The sequence below is a fragment of the Lutra lutra genome, chromosome 6, assembly GCF_902655055.1.
Source record: "Lutra lutra chromosome 6, mLutLut1.2, whole genome shotgun sequence".
Classification (NCBI taxonomy): Eukaryota; Metazoa; Chordata; class Mammalia; order Carnivora; family Mustelidae; genus Lutra; species Lutra lutra.
In genome coordinates, this window is record NC_062283.1 from 20,209,567 (window position 1) to 20,230,777 (window position 21,211).

General features: G+C 43.3%; 2 protein-coding genes across 6 annotated transcripts in view; both read left to right on the forward strand.

Annotated features, from left to right (window-relative positions):
• Nucleotides 1-10,065, forward strand: part of CAGE1 (cancer antigen 1) — a 50,434-nt gene extending 40,369 nt beyond the window's left edge. Inside the window, exons 12-15 of the mRNA XM_047734777.1 lie at nucleotides 5,454-5,522; nucleotides 8,413-8,452; nucleotides 8,663-9,765; nucleotides 9,979-10,065. Of these exons, the coding sequence (XP_047590733.1) occupies nucleotides 5,454-5,522; nucleotides 8,413-8,452; nucleotides 8,663-8,806 (253 nt within the window). The 3' untranslated portion in view covers nucleotides 8,807-9,765; nucleotides 9,979-10,065. The remainder of the gene's footprint in view (nucleotides 1-5,453; nucleotides 5,523-8,412; nucleotides 8,453-8,662; nucleotides 9,766-9,978) is intronic.
• A 10,575-nt stretch (nucleotides 10,066-20,640) lies between these two features.
• SSR1 (signal sequence receptor subunit 1) overlaps nucleotides 20,641-21,211 on the forward strand; it is a 37,793-nt gene continuing 37,222 nt past the window's right edge. For all 5 annotated transcript variants that reach the window (XM_047732961.1, XM_047732962.1, XM_047732963.1 and 2 more), the window contains exon 1: nucleotides 20,641-20,820. In XM_047732961.1, the coding sequence (XP_047588917.1) occupies nucleotides 20,742-20,820 (79 nt within the window). In that variant the 5' untranslated portion in view covers nucleotides 20,641-20,741. The remainder of the gene's footprint in view (nucleotides 20,821-21,211) is intronic.

A 21,211-nucleotide genomic window follows, 5' to 3' on the forward strand; every position in this document is an offset into this window, starting at 1 on the left:
TTTTTTTTTTTAGAACTCATAACAAAAATACAAGAAAGGAAATCTTCTACTTTTTGATAAAAAGTTACATTCCCATCCCTCCATCCAAAAAAAACCACAGCCACTATAATAATCAGTTGATACACTCCCAAGTACTTCATCTAAAAATCCGGAACAAGATAAATAAACCCATGGTTGTTGCCAATTTTATTTAGCGTTATGCTAGCAGTCCTCACCAGTGCTATAAGAAGAGAGGAAAAAAAATCCTAAAGGTTGGTATGAAAATAACAAAACTCATTATTTTCCAACGATATTATTGCCTGCAAAGAAAGCCCAAAACAATCTACATATAAATTATCGATATTTATAAATGACTTTAGCAAAATTGACAATTACAAGAAAAACTTCCAAAGTCAATTGAATTTCTGTAAATGAGCAACACGTTGTAAATAAGTCCAATTTTTAAAACTTTCTATATAATAGCAAACAAAAGTTCCCTACCAAAAAATATGCATGAACTTTGGGAAGAAACTTTAGTCCTTATTGGAAGATTAAAGAATAAGTAAGTGGGGCACAGTACAATACCCATGGAATAATGGTTAGAGGGTTATTAAAAAAAAAGTCTCTGTTCATTTCTTATCCTGGCCTCCCATGTTCTCCAGCCATGCTACCTTGTTATTCTAGGCGATCTTCCATTTTTATTGTCTGTCCATCGTGGTCCATCGTGGACCATTGTAGTCTATAGGCTTTGAGGGCATTTGTCAGTGTCCTTTACGTTAATGTATTCACTATTTATCATCCAGAGTACCTACTGCATCCTTGAAGCATACTTCCAAGGCCATGCATGTCTCTTAAAGACAACACTGCATTCAAGGATAATAGTTCCTGCCCTTTCACAGCACTGTGGTTTCTAGTCATGTGAAGTCCCTTTTTTTTTTTTTTTTGTGCAAAACCAAATCAGAAGTCACAGAAAATTCCAGAGTGTAAATCCATAACCTTTCTTCCTAATTCCATTATAGTCTAAACACAGGGTGATCAATAATATTTTCCTGGCTTGAACATGCGTTTAAAAATCCATAGTTTTTTTAAATGCCCATCACCCAGTTAAAAACCCATGGGTGGCTCAGTCAGTTAGGCATCTGACTCTTGGTTTCAGCTCAGGTCATGATCTCAGGGTGATGTTATCGAGCCCTGAGTCAGGTTCCGTGCTCAGCAGAGAGTCTGGTTGAGATTCTCTCTCTCCCTCTCCCACTGCCCCTCCCCTCCAAGTAAATAAATACATAAAATCTTTTTAAAAATCCGTGGTTTATATATCTTGATCACAGAGAATAAAGTGGACAATTGTTAACCTTTAAGACTTGTAACCCCAACAAAATAGCCACATTTAAATATGTAACATATTAAAAGAGCATTGACACTGCTCTATAATCACAATTCCATTGTATTTCTTTGTCTTCTTTTTTCTTTTTTTAATGAAAAAAGGTTGGCATGAGAAAAAGAAGAGGTAAAAGTAAATGGCAGGACGGGACTGGAAGAGATTATGCTGAGTGAAATAAATCAAGCAGAGAGAGTCAATTATCGTTTGGTTTCACTTATTTGTGGAGCATAACAAATAGCATGGAGGACAAGGGGAGTTAGAGAGGAGAAGGGAGTTGAGGGAAATTGGAAGGGGAGGTGAACCATGAGAGACTATGGACTCTGAAAAACAATCTGAGGGGTTTGAAGCGGCGGGGGCTGGGAGGTTGGGGGAACCAGGTGGTGGGTATTAGAGAGGGCACGGATTGCATGGAGCACTGGGTGTGGTGCAAAAATAAGGAATACTGTTACGCTGAAAAAAAAAAAAAGTAAATGGCAGAACAGTAATCACGGCAGAGGAAAAATGGCTCCCTACAAGATAATAACATCCTAATCCCCGAAACCTGTGAACACTACCTTATATGGGAAAAAAATGGGGGGGGGGTCAGCTCTATGTGAAGTAATCCTGTTAACATAGGACAACATACGAAAAATTAAAAAGGAAAAAACATGTGATCATTGGACAGAAAAAACATTTCACAAGAGCCACTTCTGATACAAACACCAAACAAACTAGGAACAGAAGGGAACTCATTCAGTATGATGAAGAGCGTCCATAGAAAAAATACTATTAAAGTCCTACTTGAGGATGAGAGACTGAATACTTTTTCAAGATCAGAAATGATTTCTATTCATATTGTACTTGGAAGTTCTGCCCAATGCAACCAGAAGGAAATAAAAGGCATTCAAGTTAAAAATGAACAAGTATGAATTTTTTTTAGAATTTATTTATTTATTTGATAGAGAGAGAGAGATGGCGAGAGAGGGAACACAAGCAGGGAGAGTGGGAGAGGGAGAAGAAGGCTTCCTGTAGAGCAGGGAGCCAGATGCAGGGCTCGATCGCAGGACCCTTGGGATCATGGCCTGAGCTGAAGGCAGACACTTAGTGACTGAGCCACACAGGCGCCCATGAATTTGTGGTGTGTTTTTTTTTAATTTTTGTTTGTTTATTTTTAATTTCTTTTTAGTGTTCCAGAATTCATTGTTTATGCACCACACCCAGTACTCCATGCAATGCGTGCCCTCCATAATACCCACCACCAGGCTCACCCAACCTTTCACCTCCCGCCCCTCCAAAACCCTCATGAATTTGTTTTTTAAATGACCTGATCATCTGTGTAAAAAATCTGATGAAATCTACAAAAAAGACTATTTTTTAATTTTTTATTTATTTTTATTATTTATTTGACAGAGAGGTCACCAGTAGGCAGAGAGGCAGGCAGAGAGAGAGGGAAGCAGGTTCCCTGCTGAACCCTGAGATCATGACCTGAGCCGAAGGCAGAGGCTTAACCCACTGAGCCACCCAGGCGCCCCTACAAAAAAGACTATTAAGAGATTAACAAAGTTGCAGAACATGAGATCAATAGTATTTCTATATACTAGCAATGGGCAATCAGAAATCTAAATTAAAAAATAAAAATATTTCTAAAAGCACTGAAAATATGAATTACACAGGGATAAATTTGACAAAAAATGTGAAAGACTATACAAAGTATAAAACACTGTAGAGAGAGGATAAAGAAGACTGAGCTAAATGAAGAGATATGCCTTTTCATGGCTCTTCAGAATCATTCTTGTGAAGCCTTCGTTTCCCCTCATGCTGATCTACAGATTCAATGGAATCTCAATAAAAATTCAGCAGGCTTTCAAAATAGAAATTGATGAGCTGATTCTGAAATTCATATGGAAATTCAAAGGACCATAGAATGATCAAAAGAACTCTGAGAAAGAAGGACAAAATGATAGATTCAAGCTGTTTGGAAACAGAGGGCCTATTTAAGATTGTCATCTCCTCCTGGATTGGACAATGTCTCCTCTCTAACCTTGGAAAACAAAAGCCTGGTATCTCTGGACAGTAATGCAGAGGCTTCAAAACGCCACTGTGCATGTCTTATCCTGAGACATATGCTTTGTTTTGCCCATATAATGCTTATTTTTGAAATACTGCCAATACTTAAAAAGGAAGATTTCCAGGGCGTCTGGGTGGCTCAGTGGGTTAAGCCTCTGCCTTCGGCTCAGGTCATGATCCCGGGGTCCTGGGGGTCAAGCCCCGCATCAGGGAGCCTGCTTCCCCCTTTCTTTCTGCCTGCCTCTCTGCCTACTCATGATCTCTCGCTCGCTCGCTCGCTCACTGTCAAATAAATAAATAAATAATCTTTAAAAAAAAAAAAAGGAAGATTTCCTGTAAAAATTTCGATTTCCATCTCCTCTTTAAAAGTAAGATCTGCCATCGTTGCTGTAACATTCCCACTAGGCAACATCAGGCAAGAGGCAAGTAGCAACTTTGTCCTTCTGGCGGATTATAGGTGTGGTGTCTCTCCCCATCAGATGGGAGCCCCCAAATGTGGGGTGACCTGATCTGGCGGAAGCTGGGGCTCTCAGGCCGTGAAGGAATTCACTGGAGGCAGAACAAAGGAGACAGGAGTTTACTCAGTAAATCCAACTGAATACACTGCAGAGAAGCAACAGGCAGGCCATCAAAGCAGAGCCTGTCTGCATTGAGGTAGTGGGTGGGAGCTGTATTTAAAGGAAAAAGGAACGAGGTATGGGACATTTGGAATTTTCCCTTTTTGGGTAACTGTGTTTGGTTGTAAGTAGCCCATTGGTTAGTGAGGGCTTATGGATATTTCGAGGTGAGTTGCCTCCTAGGTTTGTCTGTATTCATTTCAGGGGTTGGGGTCACCTCAGGCCCTTTTGCCTTCATCAATTTTCTGTTGCGCAAACCTGTTGTCTAGAAGAGACCTCTGCAATAGGGGTATACGCTCTCTGGGTTGCCCCAATCCCCCCTTAGCTGGCTGCACTCATTTCACATACTTGCCTGACTCTTCCATAGGCATTTGCATTTGCGATTATGACTTCCGCAAGAGAATTTCCTATCTCTGTGGTAGGCTGAGTAATGGCTTCCCAAAGACAGCCACATTCCCTGGAACTTGTGAATGTGCCCTTATCTGGCAAAAGGGACTTTGCAGATGTGATTAAATGATGGATCTTGAGATGACAAGATTATCCTGGATTATCCAGGGGAGCCCTAAAGACAGTCACAATTGTTGTTATAAGAGGGGGGCAGAGAGAAATTTGATGAGGGAGGAAGGCAGTATGACCGAACTAGCAAGCAGGCAGGCAGAAAAGGCGATGTGCTGACGAGCCGGGAACCACAGAATCAGGACTGCAGCCAGACATGATGGGCAAGGCGAGACAAGAATACTGCTTCGGAGCCTCTGGAGGGAGCACGTCCTTGCTGACACCCTGATTTTAGCCCAGTGCATCTGATTTCAGACTTCTGACCTCCCGAATAAATGTGCCTTGTTCCAAGCCACCAAGGTTGTAGTAATCTGTTCAGCAGCCGCAGGAAAGTGAAAAACTGTCCCTGGCTGGGAAAGCGAGTTTGGGAAGGGACTATTTTAATTAATTTGCCCTCCTAGAGGCAAGAAGGGAACCTGCTAGTATCGCTCTTATTGGAAGCCATTAAAGTAGAACACAAGTAAATCTCCGACAGGCCTCCGAGTGCTGTGATCCTTCCTATGACACTATTACGTATTTCCCCACGTTCAAGCAGTTCACAGTTCAGGGGCTGTGCTTTTAACATGTTACCCCCAGGATTATGTTGGCAGGGATCAGTTCTCTACCCACAGTGTGTATAAATGAATAGGACATCAAACTGTCACTTCATGGATTTACCTCCTCACTACTGGAACCCCTAAAGGGAGAGACTGATTAAATCATTGGAGTTGCTAGGAAAGAATTCCAAATTGTCGTATACTGAAGTAGATGGATGAAAGACTTTGCCAAAAAGCTAGATTCACCATTTATATTCATCTCAAATCCTCCAGTGCGTCCAACAAAATATTACTTTGGAAAAGTCAATTTTAGTCATAAAATTCAATTGTTCCTCCCTTCAGTTTAGAAGAGAGAAATAAACATTTGGAAGATTTAATTAGGAGGCCCAGAGAGAAAGCAAGAAAACCACGGTAAGTTTTTCTCTCTTTTTTTTCTAAATAACAATGTTTTTAACTTTAAAACTTAAGTATAGGGGCACCTGGGTGGCTCAGTGGTTAAAGCCTCTCCCTTTGACTCGGGTCACGATCCCAGGGTCCTGAGATCAAGCCCCACATTGGGCTCTCTGCTCTGTGGGGATCCTGCTTCCTCCTCTTTCTCTCCCTGCCTGCCTCTCTGCCTACTTGTGATCTCGGTCTGTCAAATAAATAAAAAAAGTCTTTAAAAATAAAAATAAGAAAACATAAGTATATAGATAATACATCAAAAAAAACCTTTTTTCCTTCTCTTAACTTAAGATAAACTATATGCAAGTTCTTGGTATTTTACCTAGCATAAAATAGTTGCTTGATAAATGTTTTTGGTAGGACTTGAATTGGAAAGTCAGAATACCTACCCTCATGGAACTTACAATCTCCTCTAAGGAAGATACCATAAAGATTATGAGCTAAGATTTCATCTACAGCAAAACAGCTTACATTTGTATTTTATGACCAGACTTTCTTATACTAATGTTAAACTTTCCACCCATTATTTCTGTGGATTTGATGCTGCAAGGGATATGCACAAACCGTATGGGGTTGACTAAGACCATAGTAGGATATTAAAATGGGATTCTTCCTGGCCTAGTCCTTGAGGTGTTAATAAAATAGTCACAAGTTTTTTTTTAATATTTTATTTATTTGAGAGAGAGAGAGCATGTGCACAGGAGAAGTAGAGGGTCAGAGGGAGAAGCAGACTCCCTTTTGAGCAGGGAGCCTGATGCGGGACTCGATCTTGGGACTCCAGGATCATGACCTGAGCCAAAGGCAGTTGCTTAACCAACTGAGTCATCCAGGAGCCCCCAGTCATCAGTTCTTAAAGTGAGAGTGAGTTTTCCCCGTGTGTAGGGTTTCTGAAGGAAATTTCAAATAACCTGTTTCATGACTCGTATCTTTTGGCCAGATCCCATATATAAAAAGTGTGGAGAGTAGGGAAGACTAGAGAAGAAATTTCTTTGAATCCGTCATGTTGTGGACTCCCATCGCCCCCAAATAATTCTACCTCTTTTATTGAAAGCCTGGTGAGGGGGTTTCCAGAAGATCACCTGGAGAGCTTTGATCTGCATTTCCTAAAATTTGGGGAACAGGGAATCAGTGATGCACCCTACCTGAGAAAACTAAAGCAAACCGTGGCAACCCCCCAGAGGGGCTGTGTGAGGTGGCCTGTTCTCTCTGAGCTTGTCCCCAGGACAGAAGATGTGTGTGATAGTTTGTTAAGAACCAAGCAGGAGGGAGTTGAGTTATCTTGGGCTCTGCCCAAAGCCACCTGGAAGGACACCAGCAGCAAGAGGCAGGAAGGGAATACCAAATTCTTACGAGCTGATGAAGGAGTATCAAGTGACCAATAGAGGAGAGATGCATCAGCCTCAGTCAAGGGCAACTGTAGGACAGAGGTCCTTTGCCCTGGCTAGCTGCACAGAGAAAGACTCAGCTTAGCTACTTTCCAGGCCCAGGGACTCTGAAGCCACCAAGCCAAGTAAAAATGTCCTATCACCTTGCTTCTTCTCCCTCCTCCTGCAAATGGACAAGGTCGAAAACCTAGAGAGAGCAGAAGTTGACCTCCAGTAGCAGATGGTGTCCACCAACTACAAGGCTTAGCTTAGAGGAGGGGATGAGAAATCCTACTTTTGAATGACGATTAAAGGATTCACATTTAAGTCTTGGACATTCTGCTTACCAAATTGAGACTGTGTGCCTGCCTCACGGGGAAGACTGACCTTATCTCAGAGTAAGCAAAACCTCACTGGGCCTGCTGCACATTCAGCCGACGGCAAAGGAAAATCTCCCCTGAGTGCAGAAAGTCTAAAGTAGAAACGGGAGGCAGACATTAAAGTCACATTTGGACTTCGTCGCAAGTCATGAACGTTCAGCATACTATTTGCAATACAACTACGTTTTGAAAATTAAAATCCCTTAGCAGATTTATACTAGTGTTTGCAAAGTGATAGGTTAACTATGAGGGTTTTTTTCCCTAATATGAAAGAACATGATCTGATGCCTGGCATATTACAGATGCTCAGTAATTCCTGATTTAAACTGAGTATGAGTCTTCTCTGAGTTGCTGACAGAAAGTGTGGAATTTTTTTTCCCCCGGAATCTTTTAAAATAAGAAAATTAATATATAAATTCACACATTTCACTAGTTCAGATAGTTGTTCACTGATACTTAGTCAATTATAAAGTGTTTGAGGCCCTTTTGTATAGATTATACCGGCCTTGAAGCCCAGGGGTGGGGGTTGGGGAGGCAGCTGAGCCGAAGACCTCGCAAGGCCCTTTCCAGCTGATCAAGGCTGTTTCCTAGAAAACTGGAGACTTACAGGAGCCTTCAGCCACCATCCTTGAAGCTTCCCACGGGCCTCAGTAAATTCAACCATGGGAACGCGCTTTAGACTACTTCCGCACCGTCTCAGAATTATAGTGCTCCTGGTGCTGATTGTGTTCAGGAGTGGAAGACTGGGAAATAGGGAGATAAGAGCAATCCCAGCATGTTAATAATTTCAGATTTTTTTTTTTTTGCCTCTAGTTCTTCATCACTTTCAAGGAGCCATAATCTTATCCTAAAGAAATCCATGAGAATGTTAAAACATAGCAAGACCGTGGCTCAGTACGTTTATTCAATTGCAATGAGACTGATCTGTATATGACATACACTGAAAAGCTTCATCTTTTAGGGTCTGATAGTTCTATCCTAAGTGGCAATTTCTCCTTGAAAGTGAGGGCACGAATTTATCAAATAATGGGGTCCTTGTTCATTAGGTTCACTGTTTAAGCCCTCCTTGCCACCACCTGGTTTTTTTTTTTTTTCTCCTTCTGTCTCCTACAGGCCCAGAAGATTAGAAAATCACCCAAAGTCCTTGACCACGGTAAGTCACATTGATGATTGCTATAAAGAATGTTGTATCTCCATGTAATTTGACAGTAGCACAAGATTAAATTTCAGGACTGTTCAGCTTAGCTTTCCTTTCTGCCCTCAGATGAGGCCTCTTCGGCCTCTGATCATCATACGTCCTCTAACTGGGAAGCCCTCCCTCTGAAATTTTCCTTGTATCGGTGTCTTCACATCATCCCTACAGCTACTGCTTCATGTCGGGCCCTCATCATTTCTTATCTGGCGGATGACAATCATCTACTTGGTGTTTCTGCCTCCAACTGGGTGCCCCTTCCTTCTTCCATCCTCCACCGAGCAGACCTCGATCTTTCAGAAGCAAATAAGATGAAGCCCCTTCCCTATATAAAACTTTTCGATGGTTCCCTGTTTTCCGGATCAGTTTGAGCTCCCTAATACAGCACATGAGATCCTCTATGACCTGGCCCTTGCCTTCCTATCCAGTCTTCTCATTCACTGCTTCGTTCTCACCTTCTCACCGTCATACACCCAACCATATCAAACCACTTGCCCCTTTCCAAACATGCTATGTTATTTTCATGCCTTCCTGATATTGCCTATACAGCTTCCCCTGCCAAGAATGCTCTCTCTCAGTTCCTTGTGTCCCCTTACTTTAGTTCCCACCTTACAAACTTATCTGCCAGCTCAAGCTCAGCTTGACAGGAACCCTTTGAGTGCAGGGATTATCTCGTATTCATTTTGGTATTCCCAAGCACCTACCCCAGAATAGGTATGAAATAGGAGGGAGACTCAGAACCCATTACCAATGCTACCGGTGCTGGAGTAATTCTTAATAGAAGATACAGCCACTGTTGCCCATGTCCCACCCTGGGCCGAGCGTATGTATTCATGAAAACCCATGGTTTATATCTGGCATAGCTTTGTGGAAGAGGGTACAGTCAAAGGGCATGTCTCTATATGCCCCACTGAGCCCCAGCTGTTCTAATAGTTGAGTTATGAGAATACCTTAACACTACCAACTCTTCGTTATACTGTACTGATGAGTCACTCCATGAATTACTTAGATGTTTGCTTCTGTTCTTTTGTCTTCATTCTGCCAACTGGCAGCCAAACCAAGGAAGAGGAAATTCAACCATCCTTGTTCCTTGTCATGTTCCTTAATGGAAAAAAGGTTGAAACAAACAAAAATCCTTATTAAAATATAGTATTGGTATTATCCGAGAAGTTCATCTATCTGTAGGTTTTCATCTGTTCATCTGTTCATCTATCTATAGTACCCCTTTTCCATGTGTTTAAGAATTAGCTGTTTATGGAATAAGAATTGTATGTGTAGGGACGCCTGGGTGGCTCGGTTGGTTAAGCAGCTGCCTTCGGCTCAGGTCATGATCCCAGCGTCCTGGAATCGAGTCCCGCGTCGGGCTCCTTGCTCGGCGGGGAGCCTGCTTCTCCCTCTGCCTCTGCCTGCCACTCTGTCTGCCTGTGCTCGCTCTCTCTCCCTCTCTCTCTGACAAATAAATAAAATCTTAAAAAAAAAAAAAAAAGAATTGTATGTGTAATCAAGAATTCCACATGGAATCAAGAATCAGCTGTTCTATCACTGAATGCCTGTGTTTCCTAAAAATTAAAGATATATTTTTTCCTTTCACTTTTAGATGCCAGTTGTTTTAGAAGAAAATATAAATTATTTAGATTAAACAGGACTGAAGATTAAACATTAATCATTTTTGTCAACCAATCCAGGAACAGAGTATAGAAGTATAGAACCCAGGTCCATCATATAAATAATACATTAAAATCTACATAAATGATAAAACTTTACATTCCAAAAAATGTGATTACTTTTCTTCTAATTTATTCTCATGAACAATGAAACATATTCTACTTTAGCATAAACAGGGGAATGCAGTGGCTTCTTTTCCAAATGTCTATTTTCATTCACACAGAATAGCACTTCCATATTATCAATTCTTGGATGACACATAAAAATAGTAATTTATCTCATTTCAACTGTTTGTTTCCCCCTGGAGGAGATCCTTTTTCTCTCTAAGCAGGCAGGCTCTTCCTACTACCAACCAAATTTTAAGACACTAATTCTGAAATCCTCTGGAATTAAAACCCAGATGAAAGGAGAGGACTGGTCTAAGATGTAATCCTCATAATTCTACTTTAGCACAGTTTTCAGGAATTAGTTCTGAATTTAAACAAAGGAACCAGCGGCAACTGATTTTGTGAGATTGAGATGTATCAGAAAAACAAATATACATACATGCATATTATTTTTTTGATAAATCTTAAAGCCAGGATGGCGAGGTAGCTGTTGAATCAACTATTGGAAGGGAAGAGATGATTTTAGCTTGCTGAAATTAGTTTTGCACTTAAATTACTCAGGTAAGTACAAGAGGAAAATATACAGAGAATATATATCTGGCCTTAAAGGATGTACTGAATAAATAAAAGCTATTATTATTATTATTGTCATTTTGCTGAGGAATTCTGTAAGACAAAACTTAAATGTGAACTTCGCAAAATTCAGCAAATTGCAACACCTTTTAAGATGAATGATGAGACATGCATAGCCCATCTCAACTGAGACAGTGGTGTGTTTCAGAACATTAAGCTCTGAAAGTTTTGGAAGTGATTCAAGTTTTAAAAAGATACATTATTGGGGGCATCTGGGTGGCTCAGTGGGTTAAAGCCTCTGCCTTCAGCTTGGGTCATGATCCTGGGGTCCAGGAATCGAGCCCCACATTGGGCTCTCTGCTCAGCGGGGAGCCTGCTTCCCCCTCTCTCTCTCTGCCTGCCTCTCTGCCTACTTGTGATCTCTGCCTGTCAAATAAATAAATAAAATCTTTTTTAAAAAGACACATTATTAGTAGTAGTTTTAGGAGATCCTCTAAGAAAAATTAAAATACGATAGGAGAAGGGCAAATATTAACGTAAGGATGGCTAAGGCAGTTCTGGGATCCACACACGAATATGATGAAGCAGTTGGAAAGGAAGGATTAGATAGGTCGTCTGCAAACGAGCGCATGCATAAGCTTTACGTTTGCAGTGTACATTATTAGACATTTATGATCTTTTACCCACAGGTTGTCTCAACATGAATGTACCTCCTTTGGTACCTGACTGAAGGACACAGAGTCTAAGCCTGTGCTTCTTTCAATAAACATTTAGAGACTTTCAATAAATGATGTGACAGCATCAGTGTTAGATGCCAAGGACACAGCATAACCAGGCAAAGATACTCAAGGACTACGTCATCTACTGAGGGAGACAGACTCTATTCTAGAGTGGGGTGCTGGCGTACCTGCCCAGGGTGCTCTAGAAGCATAAATGAAATGGCTCAGGACTATGTATGGGAAACTCAGGAAGATTTTCCAGAGAGGGTGACACATGAGCCAGATCTATCGCGACTGGATAGCCCCCAGACAGATGCAAGAGGAAAGCCACAGCACACTCAAAACACGGAGGCACACTCGGAGCACACTGTGTTACATCCCCTGAACCACAAGTCGTGTCTAAAACCCATGTCTGCGACACCTGGGTGGCTCAGTAGGTTAAGCATCTGCCTTTGGCTCAGGTCATGATCCCGGGGTCCCGGGATGGAACCAAGCATCAGGGTCCCTACTCAGTGGGAGCCTGCTTCTCGAAAACACTTCCTCTGCCTGCCGCTCCCCCTGTGTGTTCTTTCTCTCTCTCTGACAAGTAAATAAAATCTTTAAAAAATAATAACAAATAAAACCCACGTTTTCACGTGGCAGGAGACGAAGATGATGATGAATAGCATTGTATGCCTTGCCAAAAAACGTGAACTTTATCCTTATGAGAAGCTCTGAAAGATTTTAAGTCAAGGAGTGATGTGGTCAGATATGCCTTTTGAAAGTTCACCCTAAAAGTGGGGTGAAGGGTAGGGTGGTGACGGATGATGCCAGAACTGGGAGCACCTGTTGAGAGACAGCTACAGGGCTCCAGACAAGGAAAACTGATACCAGAAACTAAACTCATGACAGTGAAAATCAAGAGGAATATATGGATGCCCGGCGATGTCAAAGGTAAAGTGAAAAGGATTTGGTAATTGGTTAGCTGCAGAGCTAAAAGACAGAGGAGCCTGGGAAGCCTAGCAGAGTTCTGGTTGTGTTGTCCTAACTGAAGTAGAGAACACAAGAGGGACAGCTGATTTGCAGGGAAAGATAGCACGCGTGTGAGGTTGCCGTGAAACATCTAGGAGATATTTAAGAAGTCGTTACATATATGCTGAGAAGGATCCAGAGGCCAGGGAAGGGACTAAAGATAAAGGGGAGAGCAGGGTTAATTGATGAGTCAAGGTTTCAGGAGCGGAAAGAGAGAGACTCAGTTCACCAGCACCTCATAGAAACAGGGACACCTCTTCTGCTGAGCATGGAAGAAAGGAGATCAGGATAGGCATGCTCAGGGCAGCCAGGGGCTGTGCTGTCGTTAAGTGGGAGCTCGTGGCTGAAAGCTTCACTGTCTTCTTGCAGTTGGAGGCTCAAAAGGGGAGGCGAAGTTTTGAAATAGGCACAGCCTCTGCCTTCACAGAGCACAGCTTTGGGTCTCATCACAGGATATGACAAGGAGGTACAATTTCCTCTCTGCCTCACAAGTTCTGTTTTTCTCCACTTGGTTCTCCTTCCCTCTAGTTCCTTGTTCCTGTGATTTGGACCCATTGCATCTTCTTCAGGACTTGCCTCATCCATTGTTTTGATTCTCTCCCACCTTTAGTTTGTAACTCGTCACTGAATTCTTGCTCTCACCTGAAAAACATCCTGCCTGCAGTCCTCTAACGCTGTCGTGGTTGCTCTTTTCATGCCCTGTTATACCTTCTGAGAAATGATTGACAGTTTACAAAGCACCTGATTTTAGCCAACCAGGCATCTCGACTCATCGTGTTTCCGGATGAATGTTCTTCTATATTGGCTGTCTCAATATGCCAGTCTCAATTTTAAAGACTGTATAATATTTCATGGAGTTTATGTGTGTGTGTGTGTGTGTGTGTGTGTGTGTGTGTGTGTGTTTTGTGTGTACCATAATCTACTGAATTATATTTTAAGGACGCAGTTTCAAATTCTTACTTTGTAATCCCACATCTATTGCTTTACATGCTCTGGCCCCATCCTACTTGTGTGCCTTCTCCCATCTTGTTACCTTTTCTGGGAATGCCCTTCCCTGCCCTAACTCAACGAAAACTTCCTCCCTTCCCCACCCCCACCAACCAGTTCCTCATAGTTAACACATTTGTACCCTTCAATGCCTAATTTAAATATCACCCTCATCCTTATCTGAAAGCAATCAGTGTATTTATTTGTTTGTTTATTAAAGGTTTTATTTTTAAGTAATCTCTACACCCAGTGTGGGGCTCGAACTCACAACCCCAAGATCAAGAGTCGCATGCTCCACTGACTGAACCAGCCAGGCGCCTCTCCTCTATTTTATCTGAGACTTTCTAATGGTATTTAGCACCCTCTTCTCTAAACCACAGCACATGGAAGACAGTGTGCTTCAGGAAAAAGAGCCCTCACCACAGAATCATAAGATCTAGTTTCAAGACCCAGCCTCCCCGTAATAGCTTTGTAAGAAAGGAGTTCATTGTGACGTTATGTTAAGAACAATTATAGGACTGTGTTAATATTATTGCAAAAATGTAAATATTTTGTATATTATGTCTATCTTTAAAAGACAGTGATATTTGCCTATAGAAACAAAACTCTGGGTAGGAGCCAGTGACATGTGTAAGTCAAACTAGCAGCTCCACTCTGAAATACTTACAAAGGACTCTGGGAGTCAGTATAAATTCATGATGGTACCTCAGGGGTAAGCTGTGAAACTAAACACATATACTCTTGTATTTAGCAAGGCCAAGCTTGCACAAAGAACAATTAGAATATATATATTTTAAAGGTTTTTTTAAAAGATTTTATTTGTTTATTTATTGAGGGGGGTGGGGCGGGACAGAGGGAGAGAGAATCTGGTCTGAGCACAGAGCCCAACGAAGGAATATACAAAAGTTTCAGGTGCTTTCTGACAGGAACCAGGGCAGAGACCAGTATATATAGTCTCTATTATTTCACAAGTAAGTATGAAAACTACAGTGCATAAATGTACAAGGAATTACTACAATTAATAAATATGTCTTTTCAAATATACTCTTCCTGGGATGCCTGGTTGGCTTAGTCCGTTAAGCATCTGCCTTCAGCTCAAGTCATGATCCCAGGGTCTGGGGATCAAGTCCTGTATCAGGCTCCTTGCTCGGTAGGAGCCTACTTCTCCCTCTGCTTGTGTTCTCTCACTGACAAATAAATAAAATCTTTAAATATACTCTTCCTTTTATTGAAGGATGATTTACATGCTGTAAAAGTTCTCTGTTGTTAAGTGTAAAACTCAGTGATGTACGAAGTAAATTTAAGGTCATGCAGTAAACACCACAACCTAGTTTTAGAATATTTCCATCACACGCCACCCCCCCCCCCAAATCTCCTCCAGCCTATTTGCAGTCAGTCACTGGTTATGGCCCCATTTCCTCAGGATTCTGGTCAATCTTGTTCTTGGGGAACATATAAGAGAAGGGTTAGTAGGACAAACTATGATCAGCTGCTGGGCTAAAGCATGAGGCGGTGGGGCTGCTACTTGGTGACTTTTGGTACTTCACTGTTACCTGCCACAATCCATCTAGTTCTTGGAGGGGCCAGCTGGCAAATTAAATTGGAATTTGACAGAGCCCACCACCACTATGGGAGTGGCACACACCTTCCCCTTCCCCTGGGATTGGGTGTGCTTTTAATTTACTATCTCTGTTGGGAAGGGAAGTGGTAGTGTCAGTTTGAGAAGCTTCCACTTAGCTTCTCCTACACATTATACTCTTTTTTTTTCTAAGATTTTATTTATTTGAGAGAGAGAGAGCATGCATGAATGGGGGAGCGGACAAGGGAGAGGGAATCTCAAGCAGATTCCACACTGATCGTGAGCTTGACTCAGGGCTTGAGTTGATCTGAAACCAAGAGTCGGACAATTAACCAACTGAGCCACCCAGACACCTATCCTAATACTCTTGATGGCTCCGCTAGGAACCAATGTAAGCGTTCTTTCAACCACTAAGTATGTCCATTCCATTTGTACTTTGAGGGACCAAAAATGGGTGGGTCTGATAACCTAAAGGACCCACTGTTGGCTGGACTCGGGCTGGGACTCCATTTATTGCCTGGCTCCCTTATACTTCTACCCTAAAATGGGGCTGTGTTGGTTCTGGATATAACATCAGTTCAGACCGTATGTCCAACAATCCTCCAAAGGTCTGGGTGTTCCCCTTACTCAGTGCATGATTACTGTGAGCAAATATCAATAGGCCCCCTCAAAGAAAGATGGCGCATTCACTATTGAATTGTGGTGTTTCAGGGCTCCTCATCATAGCACCCTGGCTTCTCTTCAGTTACTGGATTCTGGAACTGAAAATTGGCTCATGCCCAGATGAGGAGGGGATCATGACTTTACTGGGCAACTGCCCTCAGCCTCCTCTTGATCTTTCTTGATTTCTTTAATGGTATAAGTTAACATTAAGTTGGGTAGTATTATTGATCTTAGTAACCACTGTCTCTCTCCAGGTTACTCCTCCTGCCTGTTCTCCACTCTTTTCCCCTGTTCAGACTTTGCAGCTCCTGGTGATTACTGAGCCCACCTTGTTTCTGATGGTTAAGGGGTCCCACCTGGCTTCCATTCATTTTCATCCTTTCATCCTCATTGTAATCAGCCCCATTCTGTAGTAACGTCTCTAACCCTCAGTTGGGCTCCAGAGGTCAGCACACCACTCATCTCAGTGAGGCTGGAGCCCTTCTCACCTGTGCATTCCCTCTTTCTTTGGTAGACGGAGTGTCTTCCAGGCCCTCTCAGAGAATGGGAGCTGATAAGTTTTCCAGCCTTACACAGTATATCTGTTCCAACATTTAGGGGGCAGGCAGAGGAGAAGGAGGGCCCCGTGAAGCGGGAAGAAAACTGGGAGAGTAAGCTTGTCACTGTGCCTAGAAAAACAAGTGTGAAAGACAGCAGGGCTCAGATGAAGACTTTGGGGTTTAGCAAGATGGAGACGTTTTAGCGGTGAAAATAAAAGCCTAATTGGAAAGGTGGAGGAGAAGATTGAAAGGTGAGATAGTGATGTTTTACTGAGTCAGAAAGCAGAGAAATGAGGCTGTTGCTGAAGGGGAATAGCGGCCACAGGGAGTTTTGTTTAAGATGGGTATGTTTGTATGTTGACGGGAACAATGAATTGGAGAAATAGAAATTTATTATGAGGTAGAGAAGAGAGAGCTAGTCTTAGAATCACACATTTCTGAGCAGGAGATAGGACAAAGTCTACAGATGGTGGGTGCCCTTTGTGGGCCTATAAACATTTCTAATCTTAACAGAATGGAGGGTAGAGGCCAAGTACACAAATGGAGGTTAAGTGGCGGGTTTTGTAGACAGTGATCAGGTGACTATGCTTTTGTCCATCGGTTCTTTTCAAGGAAATCTGATCTAGGGAGGTTTGTGAATTGTGTAGAAAGAGAACCAGATGGGACGAATGCCTGGGAGGCCAGAGAGGGAATATAAGCCCTCCTTCTAAGTGAGGAGCCGGGCTGGAGAGCCAGGACTCCTTTGAAAGTCTTCCTTATTTTCTATTTCTTTTTCCTGTAGTGTCCTCTTTGCATGAGGATTTTCTTTCAGGGGTAAAGGATAGCACAAAAAAGCCAATTCTTTTCTTCAGCCCTTGCTAGGTGAAAGAACACTTAAGTCTTTGCTTGCATGCAATAAACACAACCTTTTTTTTTTCATTTCCTATTAAGCCTTCAACTAAACTGAGGTTATAAATTTGTGGAGAAAAGATGTCACTTGTTGCAATACAACAAAGTCAACAAATATTTTCTGAGTTACTCAGAGAGAGCACTCTTCTGTAACATTGACTCAAAGGCACAAAGATCCCTGGTCTCCAGATGTTTACAAACAGGACACATAACCAACTGTATATATTGTGTGAGAAATTAACAAGTGCTGTGAATGAAGGAGAATAGAAAGAAGGGAATAGAGAGTGTGGGGGAGGGAAGGTTGGAGAGCTGTGATTTTAAATTAGGCAGTGAAGGTAAGTCCCACTAACAAGGTAACAGATAAGCAGAAATTTATGGGGCATGAGGAAGTTCCTCAGCTATGTGGTAATCTGGAGGAATATAACAGAACAAAGACTGGTGCTTAATGAGCCATTTGCCAAGGATGCTGAGGGGAACACAAGTAATCAGGGGAAAAGATGGCTCTGCTTCTACAAATTCCAAGGGAATAAAATGCCAAAAGTGGAAAATCAACTGTAGATCTGCCTAAGCCATAGGAATGAGAATAACCAGGATGTGGTATATTCCCGGAAAACGAAGATCTTTAGAGAGGTAGGTGCAGAGGTGAGAGAGCGGGAGAGCATGGGAAAATATTTGGAAAGATCTAAATAACTTAGTAGAATTTTTTTTTTAAATTTTATTTTTAATTAATCTCTATACCCAACGTAGGGCTCAAACTCACAACCCTGAGATCAAGAGTCACATGATCTACTGGCTGAGCCAGCCAGATGCCCCTTATATTAATGGAGAGATTCTTAATTCCATGAATCAAGGATTGGAACCAACTAAGGGGGAGAGCTCTGGGTGGGTACCAAGGGAATGCTTATTATAGGGAGAATATAGATCATAATACATGATACATGTGAGCATGCAGATCAGGATGAGTATTTTACTTCCCTGATCCACAGGCAACTACTTTTTATTTTTATACCAGTTGGATAGTCACATATGTCTCTTTGTTTCCTGGTTGTATGTTTTTATTTTCCTTAAATTCTGCATGTCAATCACATCCAGAATAGGCACATTTTATTTGTCCCTGATGATCATTTAGCAGCTGGTTATCTAAAATTCAAGTCCCAAATAAAATCCATTAGTAATCATTTAATACCTGGTGTGGCAGTCCCAGTTTAAGCCTAAACTGGATTATCCTTATGGGTTCGGGCTCTGTCTAAACACGTCCTGAGAACTGGGGAGATGGACCTACTAGGAATCTCATTTTAATTATAATGAGAATCCTCCCCATTGGAAATAAGTCCTCTGAAGGGAGAGGAGTCAGTGAGCTATCCTTGGTCCAGAAAGGAGAGAAGAGGTAATTCTGAGTACTGTATAATGTCTATTTTCTGGAGACAGCAGCAAGTTAAATAGAAGGCTGTGTTTGTCAAAAAAACCTGTCAGACATCAGGCACTCAGAAAAGGCCTGATCTGAAACTCATGAAACAGAAAGCTGAGGAGGGAGGGTCTTCCCTTGCCTGTTGAGTACTCGGCAAGGTTCAGCACAAAGTAATGGCCGAGGCCTTCGTGGCTTTGGCACAGAGTGGCGGCTTCGGCAGCCGAGCATAGAAACGGAAGCAGCAGCCCAGTGGGAGGGTGCCCTCTGCTTCTGCCAGCTGCCTTAGCCATGTTAAAAAACCAAAACTGAACCAAGGAAATTCAAAGATCTGCTTGGCTTTATTGTGATTCATGGATTGGGCAGCATTCCATCTAGAAATAGAGGGCAGCTCTGAGGAGGAGTTATTCAAAATGTGTTTTTTTTTTTTTTTTTTAACAGAGAGAGAGATCACAAGTAGGCAGAGAGGCAGGCAGAGAGAGAGGGGAAGCAGACTCCCTGCTGAGCAGAGAGCCCAATGTGGGGCTCGATCCCAGGACCCTGGGATCATGACGTGAGCCGAAGCAGAGGCCTAACCCACTGAGCCACCCAGGTGCCCCAAATGGAAGGTTTTTATAGGAAGAAGGGTGGAACAAGAAGTTACTAGCAAAAGAAACGATTGTTTCAGGCACAATCTCTGGCTCCTTAGGGGGAAGACAGGCCCTCTTATTAGGTTGATTACCTTACCTTCTTTTGGAGGTTGGAGAAGGGCCCAGGTTGACAACATTCCTTATTGTTGCTGATCAGAAAATTCCTGACTGGTTAAGACTCCATTTCTGAGGGAAATTGAAACTGCAGTTAAGTTGCTAATCAAATCTACATTTGGTGATTTGGCCTAAGTGATGCCATTTTGGGCCCGTGATTTTTCTTTTTAACAGCAGCAGGGTCAGGTGAGTGGCACTGGTGGCCTGGTGGAGTGGCGTGGAGCTGAGTTGGTTCAGCCCAGCACGGTCAGGTTGTGGTTTTAGCCAACAGAATTAGTGGCAACAGCAGCCACAAGCTGCTTTTACAGGGTCCCCAGGCCAATGAGGCCTTGAGCAGAGCCCATGCAGGAGAAGAACAGCAGATGGTTCTAGGCCACGCAGTAGGAATCTCGAACCAGAATGCCACATTCAAGTCTTGCATCTGCCTTCAACTAGCCTTTAAGCTTGGGTAAATTACTGTGTTTTCTTCTCAGCAAATAATATCCAGCTCATAGGGATTTTTAGAGATTATATAGGTTATACATGAAAGCACAGCTCTAAGAGATAGTGATTGACAAGAGGAAGCATGCAATCAAGGTTTATTTATTCTATTATCCGTATGACATCTCACACTGGCCCAGTCCAATAGTACTTGGTTCACATTGTTGCGTGGCATGAAATGCTCGAGTAGCAACCTAAAGTCCAACCAGATGAGAAGGAAAGTGAAGGACAATGAACAGCCATTGTTGCCTCTATTATATATTTGCCAAATGTTTACCATATGCCAGGCACTGTTCTAGGTGATTTATAATTCTGGAATGTCAAGAATTTAAGCACTCACTGTTTAACTGTGGGTGAGGGTGTGGGCAGATAGGAGTCAAAATTTTCCTCTGTTTTTTATGCTTTTTGCGTTTTTTGAACAATTATAAAATACAAAACATTTTTGCTTTTCAATGCCACATACGGTAGTTCACGTTCCTCCTACCACTTGAAATTATACAGACTACCGCGCCAGGAGCCAGGCGCATCGTCATTCAAGTAAAGTAACTACTTATAACGCTAATTAATTGGAACCAACGGGCAAGCGGGGCGGGGCGAGCAACAAACCTCAGGTTGCCAGCCCGCGGGTACCGCGGAGGCGGACTTTCGCGGGACTGTCGGAAGAGTCCCGCGGCCAGTCACGTGACTCCCGGGGCTGCCCGCGCTCCCCACCCCTCCGAGCCAAGCAGCCACGTTGGCGGCGTTCCTCGGCCAGAGGAGGGGGCGTGGCAAGGGCCCGTGCGTGATGCGTGCCCCGCCCCCTCCCGGAGCCCGGATGAAGAGTAACGCCATTACCGCCGGAGCCGCGGAGAGCACTGGCGGGCGGTGACTGGACACCGGACCGGCCACGCCATGAGAGTCCTCTCCCGCCTGCTTTTGCTGCTCTTGCTCGTATTCCCCGCTACGGTCCTGCTCCGCAGTGGCCCTGGAGGTGAGGCGAGGGGGATGGGCGGCGGGTCTTGGCCGGGAAGAAGACGCCAGCGACAGCAAGTTTGAAGCCGGAGGCGGCAGCGGATCCTGGGTCCGGCATCCGTTCCGCCAGCCTCTCCCCACCCCTTCCCCGACCCCCGGCTTGTAGTTGGGGGGGTTCCAGCGCGCGCGGAATCCCCGCTGGCGCCTCCGCCCCTTCCACGCGGAGCGCGGGGCAGTGCCGGGCGACCTTGCTTGGTGGCCGCCCGTAGCCTTGCGTTTCTCTGTCCCGGGACCCGCGCCTGCTGCTGTGGCCGGAGTTGGTGGGTCTTGGGCACAGGGAAGGAGGCGAGTGGGCAGTGGGCACGGCTGCACCCCGAGCGCGCCGCAGCCCGTTGTATTTCTTCTGGCCG